Here is a 15000-nt window from a genome sequence, read left to right as displayed (position 1 = left end):
AAGATAATCGCTATTTAGGCTTGAAAAGGATACAATTTTCTGTACACTTTTCTAACCACGAGCTTCAGAATGCTGCAGGATGCGATCTGATTGGCTCTCAGCACCACCTGCTTCTCCAGCACACAATACACAACTTTTAACACTACACATGACCACTTTAAAGTAAGGTATAGTAAAAGTCTTTAAAAATGATTACATATTTTTATTTTTGTTTGTTTGCTGACAGAAAAAATGCCCTTCTGTCATTGGTCATCGGACGTGTCAATCAAAAGGCCTCCTCCTGTAAACATATGCTACTCATTTATGAATGAAATAATGAACCAAAAAACCTTCTCTAGTGAAGGTCTGAAGATCAAATCGCAGAAAAAAGAAATGTTATGGTTATTGTGTTGCCGTGGTTTCATGGTTTATCGTGGTGTGAGGATTGGTATTGGGGATAGTTTTAGGATTGTGTTGGAAATAGTAGTAGAGGATTGAAATTGGGATAGTTTGGAGTTTAGTACTAGAGATAGCTTGAGAACTGGTATTGGCAAAATTTTGGAGATTGGTTTCAAAGATATCTTGGAGATTGCTATTGGGGAAAGTTTGAGGATTAGTTTTGAGGATAGTTTGGGGTTTATTATTGTGGAAAGCTTGAGGACTGGCAATGAGGATAGTTTGAGGATTGGCACTGGGAAAAGCTTGAGGATTGGTATCAGTGATCACTTGAAGATTGGGAATTTTTTTTTATGGCAGTTACATGCATGCCTGAATTCCATGTGTATTACAGTGTGAAAGAATGTTTTCCGTACGATTCCGGCGGATTTCAGTTCGTCCATCATTAAATGCGGGACGTGTGCTTTGCTTTCTGCATCACCGTGACTGCCGGCATCCTTCCGAGAGTCCCGAGGCGACATAAAAAAGGTGATTTATTAGCGGACAGTTTTGCAGCAGACGACTTGCAGGGCATAAATCAGGGGCTGAGCAAACATGATGCGATCATGATGGAATCTTCCAGCAAGGTTAGCGCAGATGTGCTGCGGCTGATTACTGCTGTTCATTAACTCCAAACTCAGTGCAGAGGCAGCAGCTCGCTGGGCATTGCGTCAACTCTCTCGCTCTCTCTCTCTCTCTCTCTCTCTCTCTCTCTCTCTCTGGACTGTTCTACACTATGGAGAAACGTCAGGTCAGCGGGTTGTCAGAAGGACCTCCAATGACAGGCACAGCACCATGGAAAGACATAATTTGTAGAAAAAATGATTTGACCTGCACAAATACACATTCACACACACTTTCATTGCAAGTCCTAGACCCCAAAGCTAACTAGATAACAGTAAGTTTAGCTAGATATGTATCACACCATATTGAGGTTCATATCCCTAATATTTATGTTCTGTTTATCCATTACTCAGCTAGCTATTAATGCTAACTAGGTTGACTACGTAGAAATGAACACGATTAAAGAGATAGCATTTAGAGATTCAGTGTAGCGGTTAGTTTAGCATTAGCACAGTGTGAATGGATTATGACAAAGCTTCTAATTCCCAGGCAGTAGCGCTCTGTGTGTGTGTGTGTGTGTGTGTGTGTGTGTGTGTGTGTGTGTGTGTGTGTGAGGTGTGAGCTAATGCAGGCCCCAGCTCATCCATTGGGAGGAAGATGAGTCACAGAGCAAGCTACAATGAACAAAGCCACGGATGACTAGAATAATACACCATCCATCCATCTATTGTCGATCCATTTATAAACCCTTCTCTGTACCCATTCATCTGTCCAAGTGTCAATGCCTTCAGCTGTCCATCCACCCATCTGTGGGTTTGTCCATCATCCAACATCTGTCTATTCAGCTATCATTATTTTGTCCATCCATCCATCCATCCATCCATCCATCCATCCATCCATCCATCCATCCATTCATTCATTCATTCATCCAACCATCTACCTATCCATGCAGGCATCTATCCATCTGGTAAATCTATCCATATTTCTGTTAACCATCCATCCATTTGTCATCTGTCTATTTTGTTCATCTATTTAATCGACTGGCGATTGGTCTGTTTATCCATCCAATCTATCCATCCATCTATCCATCCAAATGTCTTTCTATTTAGCAGTTGGTCCTTGGATCCATCTACATGCCTAACTTCCCATTCTTTTATCACTCTATTCACTTGTCTCACAATTAACCCATTTATTCATCCACCCATCCATCAGTAATCCATTTGTCCTTCTGTAGACCATCCAACTTTTCCCTTCCAACATTTGCTGCTACACTTACCGACTTCACAGATCACCCTCCATCTGAACCACAAGACCATCTCTACCTCTCTGACCGAGCTAGTGTCTGGTTTGCTAGCCATTACTAGCTATTACTTACACAGCACGTCTTGTCATCCCTCGGTTGTGAATATATTTCGATTCTGTCCATCTTAATTTTATAGCATAGCACAGAACAACAGCATGATGACCAAACGACGTCATGTAGACTGTAGACTGTGGCTCATTATTCAGTTAGCTTCATGTCCTAAAAGCTAACGCCATGCACAACAGTGGCTCGCTTACCTTTTGCAGGCTGGTCGGGTTCAGCTGAGTTTTGTCAATTATCTTTATTGCAACCTGAAATAGGTACAATTAAGTATGATTAGTTTTTGAACATGCCTAAGCTCGGTGTAACAAAAAAAAACTTCATGTAGCTAAAACATGTAGCTAAAATACAGCTATTTCGGCCATAATCTTTTATTGGGACTCAGTGGGATTCAGTGTCCCATGTAACCATGAGAAAAACTGCATTGTGTAGTTGTGTTACAGAAGCAGCCATCTTAAAAAAGCACAGCTTCAGAGAATATGTGTGCAATTTATACCCTCCCCAAAAAAGCGTAATTTCCTCTCTGAACTTTTGACGTTTTTCCCCAGACGAAAGATGTGAATTATCGGCTATATTTGGAGGAACTTATAAAAAAAAAAACGTGTCCCTTTGATTGCCAAGTCTCCTTTTAAAGCTATTTTTGACTTAGCGCACCGCAGGAACGTAAGCGCCTGCCAACAAGCTGTGGAGAAATATGGCATTGTTCTAAAAACCACACGATTCATACAATAAGGGCGACGTGCCCAAGAATAAATGCGTCTTCTTGTTTTCGTGTCTCGTCTCAGATTTCCAGATGAACAACACGTTTCTCCTTGCACTTGTGCCGCGCTTCACACGCTTGTGTCCGGTGACAAATCTGTCCGAGTGTGAAGTCAGTCGCAGGTCTAAAATGTCCGATTCTCACCCATTCAGATCTCTCTCCGTCTGGTTTGATCAGTTATTTTTTTTACTGCAGCCTTATGGACTGAACTAGTTGCTGTATATAATTTTTATAAGACGGTCCTAGAAAGCTAGTTTGCTAATATTAAGCACATAGATTGATGAGTAAGTTAGCTAATATAACATAGTTTATTCTGTGTACTAAACCAGAGACCAAATGACCTAGCATGCTAGGCTAATTAGATTCAGTTCACTCCAGTAACCAGTGTAAAGATCATGCTAGTGAGGAAATTTAAAGTTAGGTGATTTTATTGAATTATAAAGTTTTAAAGTAAACTTAAATTCAGCTAAAATAAAAACAGCGAGCTACCAACAACTTTGAAACTGCTTGACTGATCCAAACGAACAAAATTCCGAACCAATGATTTGAGTGCATCACCGTAGAGTAAAGTAGAGCTTGTAGGGGGGACATTTTTTGGGACAGAGCCGTGCTCTCACCTCTCGGCCGGTAAGGACGTGGCGAGCAAGTTTCACTTTGGCGAAGTTGCCCTTGCCGATGGTTTTGAGGAGCCGGTAGTTGCCGATGTGCGGGTCGTCCGGGCACGAGGGCACAGAGTTGCGACAGCGTGCGCCGAGGGAACGACTCGACACGCTGGTGCCTTTCTCTGAACGGCTCGCCACCAGGGACGCATGCTACGTGTGGACCAGATGACAAAAAGACAATCAACACAATTAGATTACAAAATCTCAAGTATGACAAATGCACAATTTTCTTTTTTCTTCAAATACACCACACTTCACATTTACATCATTTACATCGTAAAATCAAACAACGACTTGAATTATACAGTGTACAAAACTAGTAAGATGCTACCTAACCTGCAAACTGCTAGTCATTGTTAATTAGCCGGTTTATAGTGTTTTCTGAAACAAACATGGACTGGAAGATCAACTACACCAGAAAAATCGAACAACAGCAAGTTCGCTAGTGACATAACGCCAGACTTCTACTGACGCTGATTAGCGTTCTTTTCGCTTCGCTATTGATGATTAAAAAATCTCAAATTTGACTTAAGCCCCGCCCCTTACATACCCAACACGACAGTTCAACATCAAAATCAAAATGTACACAGATATTAAAATAGGACAAATCTGAGAAACCACGCACACACACACACACACACACACACACACACACCAGGCCTGATGTGTTAATGCATTTTTCCATTCAGCCTAAGTGATATTGATGATCAGATTAATTATAGTATTGATTAGCTGGGCAAAAAAAAAAAAAAAAAAAAGCATGAGCACATAGAGACAGATGATCTTCCATTAAGGGTATAGCGTAATAAATAAAACACACGTTGCTGATTTTTTTCTCCTAAAAATGTGCCACTTTACAACAACCTGAAAGTAAACAGCAGCTGTAAACTTGTGGAATATTTATGTGACTGTGTGAGTGTAGCATAACACATTTTTGGAAAACGCAAAACAATAGAAATGTGTGAAATGCTAATATTTGTTGAGGTATTCATTCGGAGACTTTGCATCCAGTGACTCAATGCTCCTTTGTGTTGCTTTGAACACAGAAACATTATGAACATTCTAAAAGCATGAAAACGGAGAAACGAGTGGAATGCGTTCTGACACCAGAATACAACACATACACAACACATTCTGAATTCACTCCACTGCAACACCATGGGGGTGAGGGGAGCTCTGTATCTCACACAGACACACACACACACACACACACACAATACCCACCATCTGTGCCACGCTACACTCAGTCACATGATCACAGAATAACAACAACGAGATAAAGAAAGAGAAAAAGACAGAAGAGGGGAGAGAGAATCTAATGATTTAAAATCTGGATTAACATAATTAGATTACGTGCTTTACTGTCTTTATTCACTCACTCGGTTTTCACTCACACTATAGTCTGGCACACTGTCACTAACTCTTTTACCAATAATTGATTTCTCTTATAATACACCATCACTTAATCCTGTACACCATCACTAACCCATTCAAAACATCACTTAACCCTCTACACCATCACTAACTGCTCTACACCATCACTTAACCTCTCTACACCTCACTAACCCCTCTACACCATCACTTAACCCCTCTACCCCATCACTTAACCCCTATACACCATCACTTAACCCTCTACACCATCACTTAACCCATTCAAAACATCACTTAACCCCTCTAAACCATCACTAACCGCTCTACACCATCACTAACCCCTCTACACCATCAATATCCCATTTACACCAACACTTAACCTATGTACACCACCGCTAACCCATTTACACCACCACTAACCCATTTACACCACCGCTATCCCATTTACACCACCGCTAACGCATTTACACCACCGCTTAACCCTCAACACCATCACTAACCTATTTAAACCATCACTTAACCCCTCTATACCACCGCTAACCCATTTACACCAACACTTACCCTATTTACACCATCACTATCCTATTTAAACCATCACTAACCCCTCTACACCATCACTAACCCCTCCAACCCTTACTTAACCCCTCTACACCATCACTAACCCCTCTACACCATCACTAACAGCTCTAACCATCACTTAACCCCTATACACCATCACTTAACCCCTCTACACCAGCACTAACCCCTCTACACCATCACTTAACCCTCTACACCATCATTTAACCCCTCTACACCATCACCAACCTCTAAACATCACTTAACCCCTCTACACCATCATTTAACCTCTACACCATCACTAACCCCTCTAAACCATCTCTTAACCCTCTATACCATCATTTAACCCCTCTACACCATCACTAACCCCTCTAAACCATCACTTAACCCCTCTATACCATCATTTAACCTCTACACCATCACTAACACCTCTAACCATCACTTAACCCCTGTACACCATCACTTAACCCCTCTACACCATCACTAACCCCTCTACACTATCACTTAACCCCTCTACACCATCACTTAACCCTTTACACCATCATTTAACCCCTCTACACCATCACTAACCCCTCTAACATCACTTAACCTCTACACCATCACTTAACTCCACTACACCATCACTAACCCCTCTACACCATCACTTAACCCCTACACCATCACTAACCCCTCTAAACCATCACTTAACCCCTCTACACCATCACTAACCCCTCTACACCATAACTAACCCCTCCAACCATCACTTAACCCTCTACACTATCACTAACCCCTCTACACCATCACTTAACCCCACTACACTATTATTTAACCCCTTTACACCATCACTAACCCCTCTACACCATTACTAACCCCTCTACACCATCACTAACCCCTCCAATCATCACTTAACCCTCTACACTATCACTAACCCCTCTACACCATCACTTAACCCCACTACACCATTATTTAACCCTTTACACCATCACTAACCCCTCTACACCATTACTAACCCCTCTACACCATCACTTAACCCCACTACACCATCACTAACCCCTCTACACCATCATTTGACCCCTCTACACCATCACTAACCCCTCTACACCATCGCTTAACCCTCTACACCATCACTTAACCCCTCTTCACCATCACTTACCCCTATACACCATCACTTAACCCCTCTACACCATCACTTAACCCCTCTACACCATCACTTAACCCCTACACCATCACTTAACCCCTCTACACCATCACTTTACCCTCTACACCATCACTTAACCCCTCTACACCATCACTTAACCCCTCTACACCATCACTTAACACCTCTAACCATCACTTAACCTCTAAACCATCACTAACCCTTCTACCCCATCACTAACCCCTCTATAGCATCACTTAACCCCGCTACACCATCACTTAATCCCTCTACACCATCACTAACCCCTCTACACCTTCACCAACCCCTAACATCTTCCCACATTACATGCTAGCTTCTGCATTAACCTCTAACACACACACACACACACACACACACACACACACACATACACACACAACTTTACTGACCTTGTTAGAACAGCAAGAAAATCACCCTCAGGTGTGTGAGATTAGGGCTTAGTGAACTAATCTGCAGTCATTAATCATTCACACTAGCACAGTCACAGGTCTGGAACACACCTGACTCAGCTCATAGTAAACTTCTACAGCAGGACCATGAGCCAGAAGCATCCCGTTACTAATTCACCACAGGAGTCTCGGGCAAGCATGAAATATGTATTTAATCAAGACTAATCACTGATTAAGATTCCATAAGGCAAACAAAATACAAAGAACATTTCACAGTGTATACGCTGCTAGCAAATGTAACAAGGTCATATGCTAAATCACACAATTAGTATCGAGTTTGTGTGACAAATATTTAAGTATATTTAAACCTGAAGTGGGTGACAGACTTACATTTAAACCACTCTGACCAGGCAGGTACTAAAGATGACCTCCATTAGGTATTATAATAACAATTAATATTATTCCGAACATACCATTCTTCTTCTTCTTCCATATTTACCCCATCCCTGTTCTTACCCCAATCTTGGCCCCACTCCTGGAGAATTGCTGCACTAGATTTAGATCGTCACTGTGGTCTCCAAAGACGGAGAACTGAGAGCCACTGTTTTATCTCACTCCCAATACCCTAGATTTATACCACACAAACAATAGGGTTCCTACCAGGGCCGCCCCAAGAGAGGGAAACACTGAATGATTCAACAGGGAGTAGAGTAAGACTGGGCCTTGAGAAATGTGTCTTAACACTTAGATTGGTAAAAGGGAGTCAGCTGGGATTTTTTTTTTTTGGAGCCCACGATTACCAGATCCACTGTTTTGTCCATCTCCAATCTCTGCAGATGGACAGTGCTGCATAATTTCCCCGTTACATCTGCTACCATAAGCAAACCCTCCATGATTGAAACGAAGTGTCCCAGACCTGAATGTACCTGAAAGAGCTGTCGTTTTTTAGCACATTCAGAAGCTGTGGTTACCACACGCTATGTGATAAGAAATTCATAGAAGACATGGGGCTAATGAGAAGTTGTTCATAAGAAGATTCCACACCGACTCCAGTCAAAAATACATTGTTACCTTACACACAACATGAACACCTCAATATATCAGAATTTCAGTTCGATTTGCTATTGATACCCAGTGGAATTATGGAGCGTGTGAAGTCGAAATACGTCTATTCTATTTCACCAAGACATTTAAGGAAAATGTTGCTATTCCTGACAACTATGTCTTCTTTCCACTTACACTACATTTAATACGTTTCCATATGAAGTACACTGGCATCGCACTTCCTCGCTAAATCACTTATTAGCTAGCTTAGTAGCCAGAATATTTCTCAGCTGCCTAGAAACCCATGTTCTCTTGAATTTAACCTCATCAATGCGAATTGTGTTCGCCGTCTCACACCGCAAACGTAAAAAAAACCTCCCAACATTTAAACACACCATTAGTTGTGACCACTAATTAGACTGAAATAGTAGCTAGCAAGAACACAGTGTTCTGCTTCTCAGTCAGAACACAAAAAAACATTTCAACATGTCGTCATTGAGATTTCCGAACGATTAGCGTGAATAAATGTGATTTTATTGAATAACATACAATTTTGTCATAATAACCACAACCACATTCCAAAAAAAAAAGAAAAGAAAACTATGATTTGGAGTAGCTAGCTCACATCTGGAATCACATGGCTGGTTGTGTTTTGTGTCAATCCCACTGGATATTGAATAGCTACAAAAGGTTTCCGCTAGCTAGCTTGGTTGTACCGGTGCATTTTTATTGGCCTTCTCTTCAAAAACTATGGAGTTCAGTGCTTTAGAGCCCAAATAGTTATTTATATGTGTATTGTGCTTCAAACATTAAGATTTCTCAGAAGAAGAAGAGAAAGTAAGTAAAGAAGAAATGAAGCAGTCTGAGATCATAATGAGACCAGTGGAATTGATTGACAGCTGGTCACGTGACTGTGTGCTGTAGTAGTACTAATTGAGGCTACTAAATGATTATTCTGGGACCAGAACAAATACTGAAAAAAGGGTATTAGTGTTAGTGTGTATTTTCTGCACTCCTGTAGAGTGTAGACACGCCATTCAGGACACAGCCGCGTTCCTCTCGGTCGCCATGGCTGCGTTCCAAGACCGCATACGTGTAGCGTCCTATATTGACATACTACTTAGTAGGCGAGTATGCAGCAGCTGGGCCGCGCGTCTGAACCGCCCCGGCGCATGGGGTAGCGCGAGAGTGGCCTCTGCGGTTTTGGAGCGCGGCCCGGATGAAAATAGGGGGCCGCTCCTCGGGTACCTCGTATTATTATTATTATTATTATTATTATTAATAACTATTAGTATTATTTAATTGGTCGTTCAAACATACATTCAATTCAAAGATGCGTTATCCACCACCATCATCATCATCATCATCATGTACCCATGTATAACCAGGATAACCAGAGGCCCATCACATTTGCGCGTCAGATTAAAACAGGCCAAATACACACCATTAGGGCAGTAAGCGGAGTGCGCACCCGAGAACGCGCGCGCACCGTGGGGTAATAATAATATGAACGTGCACTTACGTGATCCGAGCTCCGGTCGGTGGCAGATGGTAGCGCGGACCGAAAAGACATTTTTTTCCCAATAATTTATTTCTTTTATTATATTAATTATTTAATATTTTATATCCCTGAGATTCCAACCGACTGGTGAATGAAGAAGAGGTGATGCGCGCTGTTCTGCTCCGACACCGGGGCCGCGGTGCAGGCCCCTAACCGGCCCGACTGGAGCCCACCGGAAAGCCCGTCATGGCTCCGAGCACGCAGATTCCTTCCGTACCTTCTCAAAGCAGCCGCTTCTGGAAAGGAGGGGGGGAAAGCCGGTGTTCTGAAACGCAAAATGGTGGTGGTGGTGTGTGTGTGTGTGTGTGTAGAGGGGGGGACTGATGATGATGATGATGATGATGAAGATGAAGAGGATGGATGGAGGTGGGGGGGTGCCGCTAAAACACAACGACGCTGGGCCAGAGATCAGCAACGATTCCGAAGCATCTCACCATCACCACCATCATCATGATCATCACCACAGCCGCTACCCTCACCATCATCATCATCATCATCATCAGCACCGCCGCGCCGCCGCCGCCGCCCCCCGTCTCATCACCGCTCCGCGCGCGACGCAAACAGCCCGCTCCCGGTTCTCGTCATCGTGCTCCAGGTTTCCTTTTCACACCAGGCTTCCGAGCGTCGCAGCTGAGGGTTAGAATAAAAAAAAAAAGAAAAAAAGAAAAACAAGTAACTACCGGAAGCTGTGTGCGTTTGGTTCGTCAGGAACCAACATTTCCGTGATTGATTAAAGCGCGTGTCTGATGATGATGATGATGATGATGATGAGGATGGGGATGATGAGGATGATCCTCAGTCCGGTAGTGCATCCGACGCTTTAGCGCGCGCGCTTCAAAACACACACACACACACACACACACACACACACACACCCCTACCTTTCCCCATAAAACGTAAAAAACACACCTTAATATCCCCCCTGTTCTGAGCACCGCCTCTGTATCATGATGATGTGGATTCACATTTCAGCTCAAAAGCTTTGTTCAATAATCAATCAGGTGTAAAGTCATAACCTCCTGGCAGAGGCAAACCCGCTCCACAGATCCAGCACCAGGTTTTCTGCTGAGCTCATCGATTCTCATTCAGCTCCCTCTCAGAAACCAAACCAACCAGAGGGTTTCTTTCTTATTTTTTACATTTATTTATTTATTTATTTATTTATTGTAAACTAGCTTCCTTAACATCTAACTGGGCAGATCAATAGTTTGGAAACTCTGAGATTTTATGTTCTTTGAGAGGCATATTTTAGTTTTTATGCAATGAACTTGGTAATATAACAGAATGAAGATTTCCTTTGACCAAACAAATCCAGACAGTTTGTTTCTCCAAACATTCAGCTGAAATACATTGCTGTGACTCTTATAAAATGTTCTTCACTGGTTGGAGATTTCTTGAATGATCCAGTTCATCTCAGAGCAGTTCAATAGGATTTAGGTGAGGAGACTGAGCAGGACATGCCATGATTAATGATCTAGACTGTAGCTTGGACGTATGACTCGGCTCATCGTCTTGTCCTATGGTTAAGTCAGTTCCAATGTACTGATGGACTCCAGTTCCAGAGTAGGGTCCAGGTGGAATTGCATTGCGTTGAAGTATGGAATGGGATCCGTGCTGGTTCTGGATTCCTTTCACTTCCCGGAATCATTTTCCAACCTTCCCTGCTCAAAAATAACCCCGAACCATTAATCACCTTCATGTGTGAATGTGTGGGTGAAGCAGCCTGATCACATCTTCTCCCCTGTTCTCCATTTTACACAAATATTGTGCAAATATTGTGTCCCAGAACAGACCAAGTGTTCACAAGCGTTTAACTGGCTGTCTATCAAAAACACTATGCAGGTGTTACAGCAATAAACATTGACACTGCATTTGACTCACCTCCAAGATGTTAATGGACAACTAACTGATTAGCAAGTAGGAAATAAACTTGTAAGTGGGGAACTGAAGGAACGTCGGACCACACGGTTACATTTAGATTTAAAATGACTCACCAGGTAAATTGCAATTCAAGTTAATACAAAATACAGTTTAACCCTTTTGGCTCACCCGGAAGACCCAAATCAAAGTCAAGGATTTCATGAAAGACACATCACACATCATGCCAAAAAATGGTGGGCTGTTAAAATATACAACGTAAATAATACAATATACGCAAGTCAGTGGGCTAACTTCTTTCAGCCACACGAGGGCGCCAAAGTCTCATTTTACAAGGACTATACAGTACTTTGTGAATTTGGTGTGGTAATCCGTGCTTTTGGAAATAACTTCTACATTTATGTCTTATCAGTACTTCGGTTATATTCCTAAAAGCTCCACACAGCCTTATTATATCATACGCAATGTAGGAACTTAGTCGTTTGAGATTTTTTTTTGAGATTTTTAATGACCAAAAAGTTGGACAATACCATCATGAACAGAACTTTTGTTTGGTAGTATTTTTAGATTTTAGAAAAGGAAATAGAAATTAACTCTCAAACTCGATTGATGCAATAACATTTACTACCGCTAGAGGTAGTCTTCTGCCTGTAATGTTCCCTACTGCCTAATTCGTATTCCCTAAACACTGTGCAACCACGTGCGCTACTGGTGATCTGTGCCGTTTAGGTTCCTTTATCTGAACAATGTCGAGCAATTGTGGTCATTTCTTATAATAACGTTTAAAAAAAGAGAAAATGGAAGTTTTCAAACACCTGGTCTTTTGTGGAAAAACACACAATATTAAATATTATCAATAACAGTGACTGAGTGGAAGAAAGTTCTGTGGAGTCCAAATGAGACATTTTTGTCTCTACCAGAAGAACTTGTGTAAGATGAAGAACAGGAGAGAAGATGTGATCAGACTCCCTCACTCACACACTCACACATGGAGGTGGAAGTTTAATGGTTTGATTTGTTTTGGAGCAGGGAAGGTTCTGGAAAGTGAAAGGAATCCTGAACCAACACGGATCCCTTTCCATACTTCAACATACACCTTGCAATTCTGTCTGGACTGCGTCTCATTGGAACCGACTTCACAGCACAACAAGACGATGAGCCGAAGCGTACGTCCGAGCTCTGTAAGTGTTATTCAGAGAGCTGCTCTGCTCTGAGATGAACTGGATCCATCCAAGACATTTTCCAACTAGTGAAGAAGAACTTTGGCGAGTTTCACAAGAGGCATGGCAAAGTATCTGAGCCGGATGTTTAATGCTGAGAGTGTGTAACGCTTTTCTTCATGCTAAGGAATGATTTTTTTATGGAAAATAAAGTAGAACATCTGGAATAGATTTGTTTGGGAACAGTTGCCGTTACATTACCGAGTTTGTTACCACCTTTTTTGTCACTTTTTTTTATCAGGCCGTCACTGCGAGCCAAATGAAATACTATATATTGCTAAAAAAACACAAACAGTACAATCAAGAGCCGGATTTGAACTCGGATACTTCAGGAACGACGTGTCCTGAATCCTCAGCTTCTGACAGCTGCAGAAAATGTTTCTGAAAGAGAGAGAGGAATTATGTGATGGGAATGAGCTCGTTAGGCCAGGACCTCGTTGCATTGTGTGTGCGTGTGTGTGTATTGTACCATAAGCGTGTATAGGCTTGTTGTCTTGAGCTTGCCCCGTGTCAGACCTTTGCCGCCCCTTTGCCTTTTCCTGCGACGCCTCTTCCTGATTGGCCGATGCGTGAAGCGAGACCCCGTTTGCGTAAACAGGCGGTTCTGGGTGCTGCTCAGGGCCAAAGGTCGGCCTCTCGCTGCCGTTCGTCAGCCGCTGCACTATTGTTTCATTCTCTCTCTCTGCGCTGGGCGAATCCTCCCCTCAGCAACCGCGCTGACACGCTTCCCTCCGAGCGCTGCCCAAGAGACGCTGTAAATTATCCGATTCTCAGCAACACGGTGACATGTTCTTGGATTGGACATGGGGTACAGTACACAGTGTGTGTGTTTGTATAAGTGTGTGTGTGAGTGTTATTGGTTTTGTTTTGTTTGAAGACCTGGGGCTAACCTTCCTCCTACAACTTCAGGTTAAGGTTAGGGTCAGGAATTCGTCACGATGCAAAGCAGGGTCTGATCTCAAAGGAAGAGGCTACAAAAACATCACGAATGCACATGATTGACAAGTTCCAACAAGCTGCTTCATTTGGGAACATAAGTTAAAGACATTGTCCGCTGCAGTTGTGGAATGTATTCATTAATCCTGGTTCAATATAATGCATATAATTATACCATTCATAATTATACATTATTTCACTATTATGCATCTGACTGATTGCAGTGTGAGACCTGAGTGAACTATTTAAAGCTTAGAAAACAGTAAAATAAGGAAAAGGGCCGTGTCTCGATTTACAGGTGCCAGAAATAAGAACGTGACAAGTTATTAAACATCCTCCAGGAGCAACAAATTCCACAGTCAATCAATGTCATTTCAGCATCCTAAATCAGTCTGTATCTTAAAGAGTGAGCCAGTGATGATGATGGTGAGAGACAAACTCCTTGAGATGGTTTAAGGAACAAACCTTGAGAGGAACGGTACTCAAGAAGGAACCTCATCAGAATGCTGATGGAGACTTGAGCGTAAAACTGTTTGTGGTGACTACAGGCCTAAGCCACTGTCGCAAACTTTCTATTAATTACAGTCCAAATCCATCTTTATGGCTCTTGAGAGATTCAGAAGATAACAATATACATTTATCTTTATAAAGAAAGAAAGGGGCTTCGCCTGATCTTTTACAGCACAGTGAAATTCATTCTTCACATATCCCAGTAAGGTTAGGAACTCAGAGTCAGATACGATACAGTGCCACTGAAGCACAGAGAGTTAAGGGCCTTGCTCAAGGGCCCAAAAGTGGCATCTTGGCAATACTGAGGCTCAAACCCCCAACCTTCTGATCAGCAACCCAGAGCGTTAACTAATGAGCTTCCACTTGACCAATATTTGTCCCACATTATTTGATTTATTATTATAAATTATTTGAAACACTTTCATTCATGGGTCTTAAGCTTTATTGTCCAAATCGGTATTGTTGGGTCCGAGTGTACCTCAGGCTATCTGGATGAGTTTGAGAATCCATGAAGATATGAGTTTGGGAATTTTGAGAAGACATGAGAAACATGTTAGGACGTTTATCATCCATTGGCGTGACTTCCATTTGTTCTAGAAAGTTCCAGCACGCACACACAC

The 15000-nt window shown here is 42.2% G+C and overlaps 1 protein-coding gene and 1 long non-coding RNA gene across 8 annotated transcripts in view; both read right to left on the bottom strand.

Annotated features, from left to right (window-relative positions):
* mark4a (MAP/microtubule affinity-regulating kinase 4a) overlaps positions 1–11732 on the bottom strand; it is a 24022-nt gene extending 12290 nt beyond the window's left edge. Inside the window, exons 1-4 of one of the 7 annotated variants that reach the window (XM_046839746.1) lie at positions 11718–11732; positions 9798–10466; positions 3719–3913; positions 2539–2592 (exon numbers count right to left, since the gene is read on the bottom strand). In XM_046839746.1, coding sequence (XP_046695702.1) covers positions 2539–2592; positions 3719–3913; positions 9798–9848 — 300 coding nt within the window. In that variant the 5' untranslated portion in view covers positions 9849–10466; positions 11718–11732. Of the gene's footprint in view, positions 1–2538; positions 2593–3718; positions 3914–7747; positions 9623–9797; positions 10669–10745; positions 10872–11717 lie in introns of those variants that run through there. The other 6 variants (XM_046839745.1, XM_046839747.1, XM_046839743.1 and 3 more) reach the window with 6 other exon arrangements.
* Positions 11733–13051: 1319 nt separating this feature from the next.
* LOC124379412 overlaps positions 13052–15000 on the bottom strand; it is a 6975-nt gene continuing 5026 nt past the window's right edge. Inside the window, exon 3 of the long non-coding RNA XR_006924421.1 lies at positions 13052–15000. This exon is cut by the window's right edge and continues 370 nt beyond it. This is a non-coding gene — a long non-coding RNA (uncharacterized LOC124379412).

Source organism: Silurus meridionalis, chromosome 25 (genome assembly GCF_014805685.1).
Source record: "Silurus meridionalis isolate SWU-2019-XX chromosome 25, ASM1480568v1, whole genome shotgun sequence".
In the NCBI taxonomy this organism is placed as follows: domain Eukaryota; kingdom Metazoa; phylum Chordata; class Actinopteri; order Siluriformes; family Siluridae; genus Silurus; species Silurus meridionalis.
Note: the sequence above shows the minus strand (reverse complement) of the source record. Positions and strands in the feature narration are given on the sequence as shown.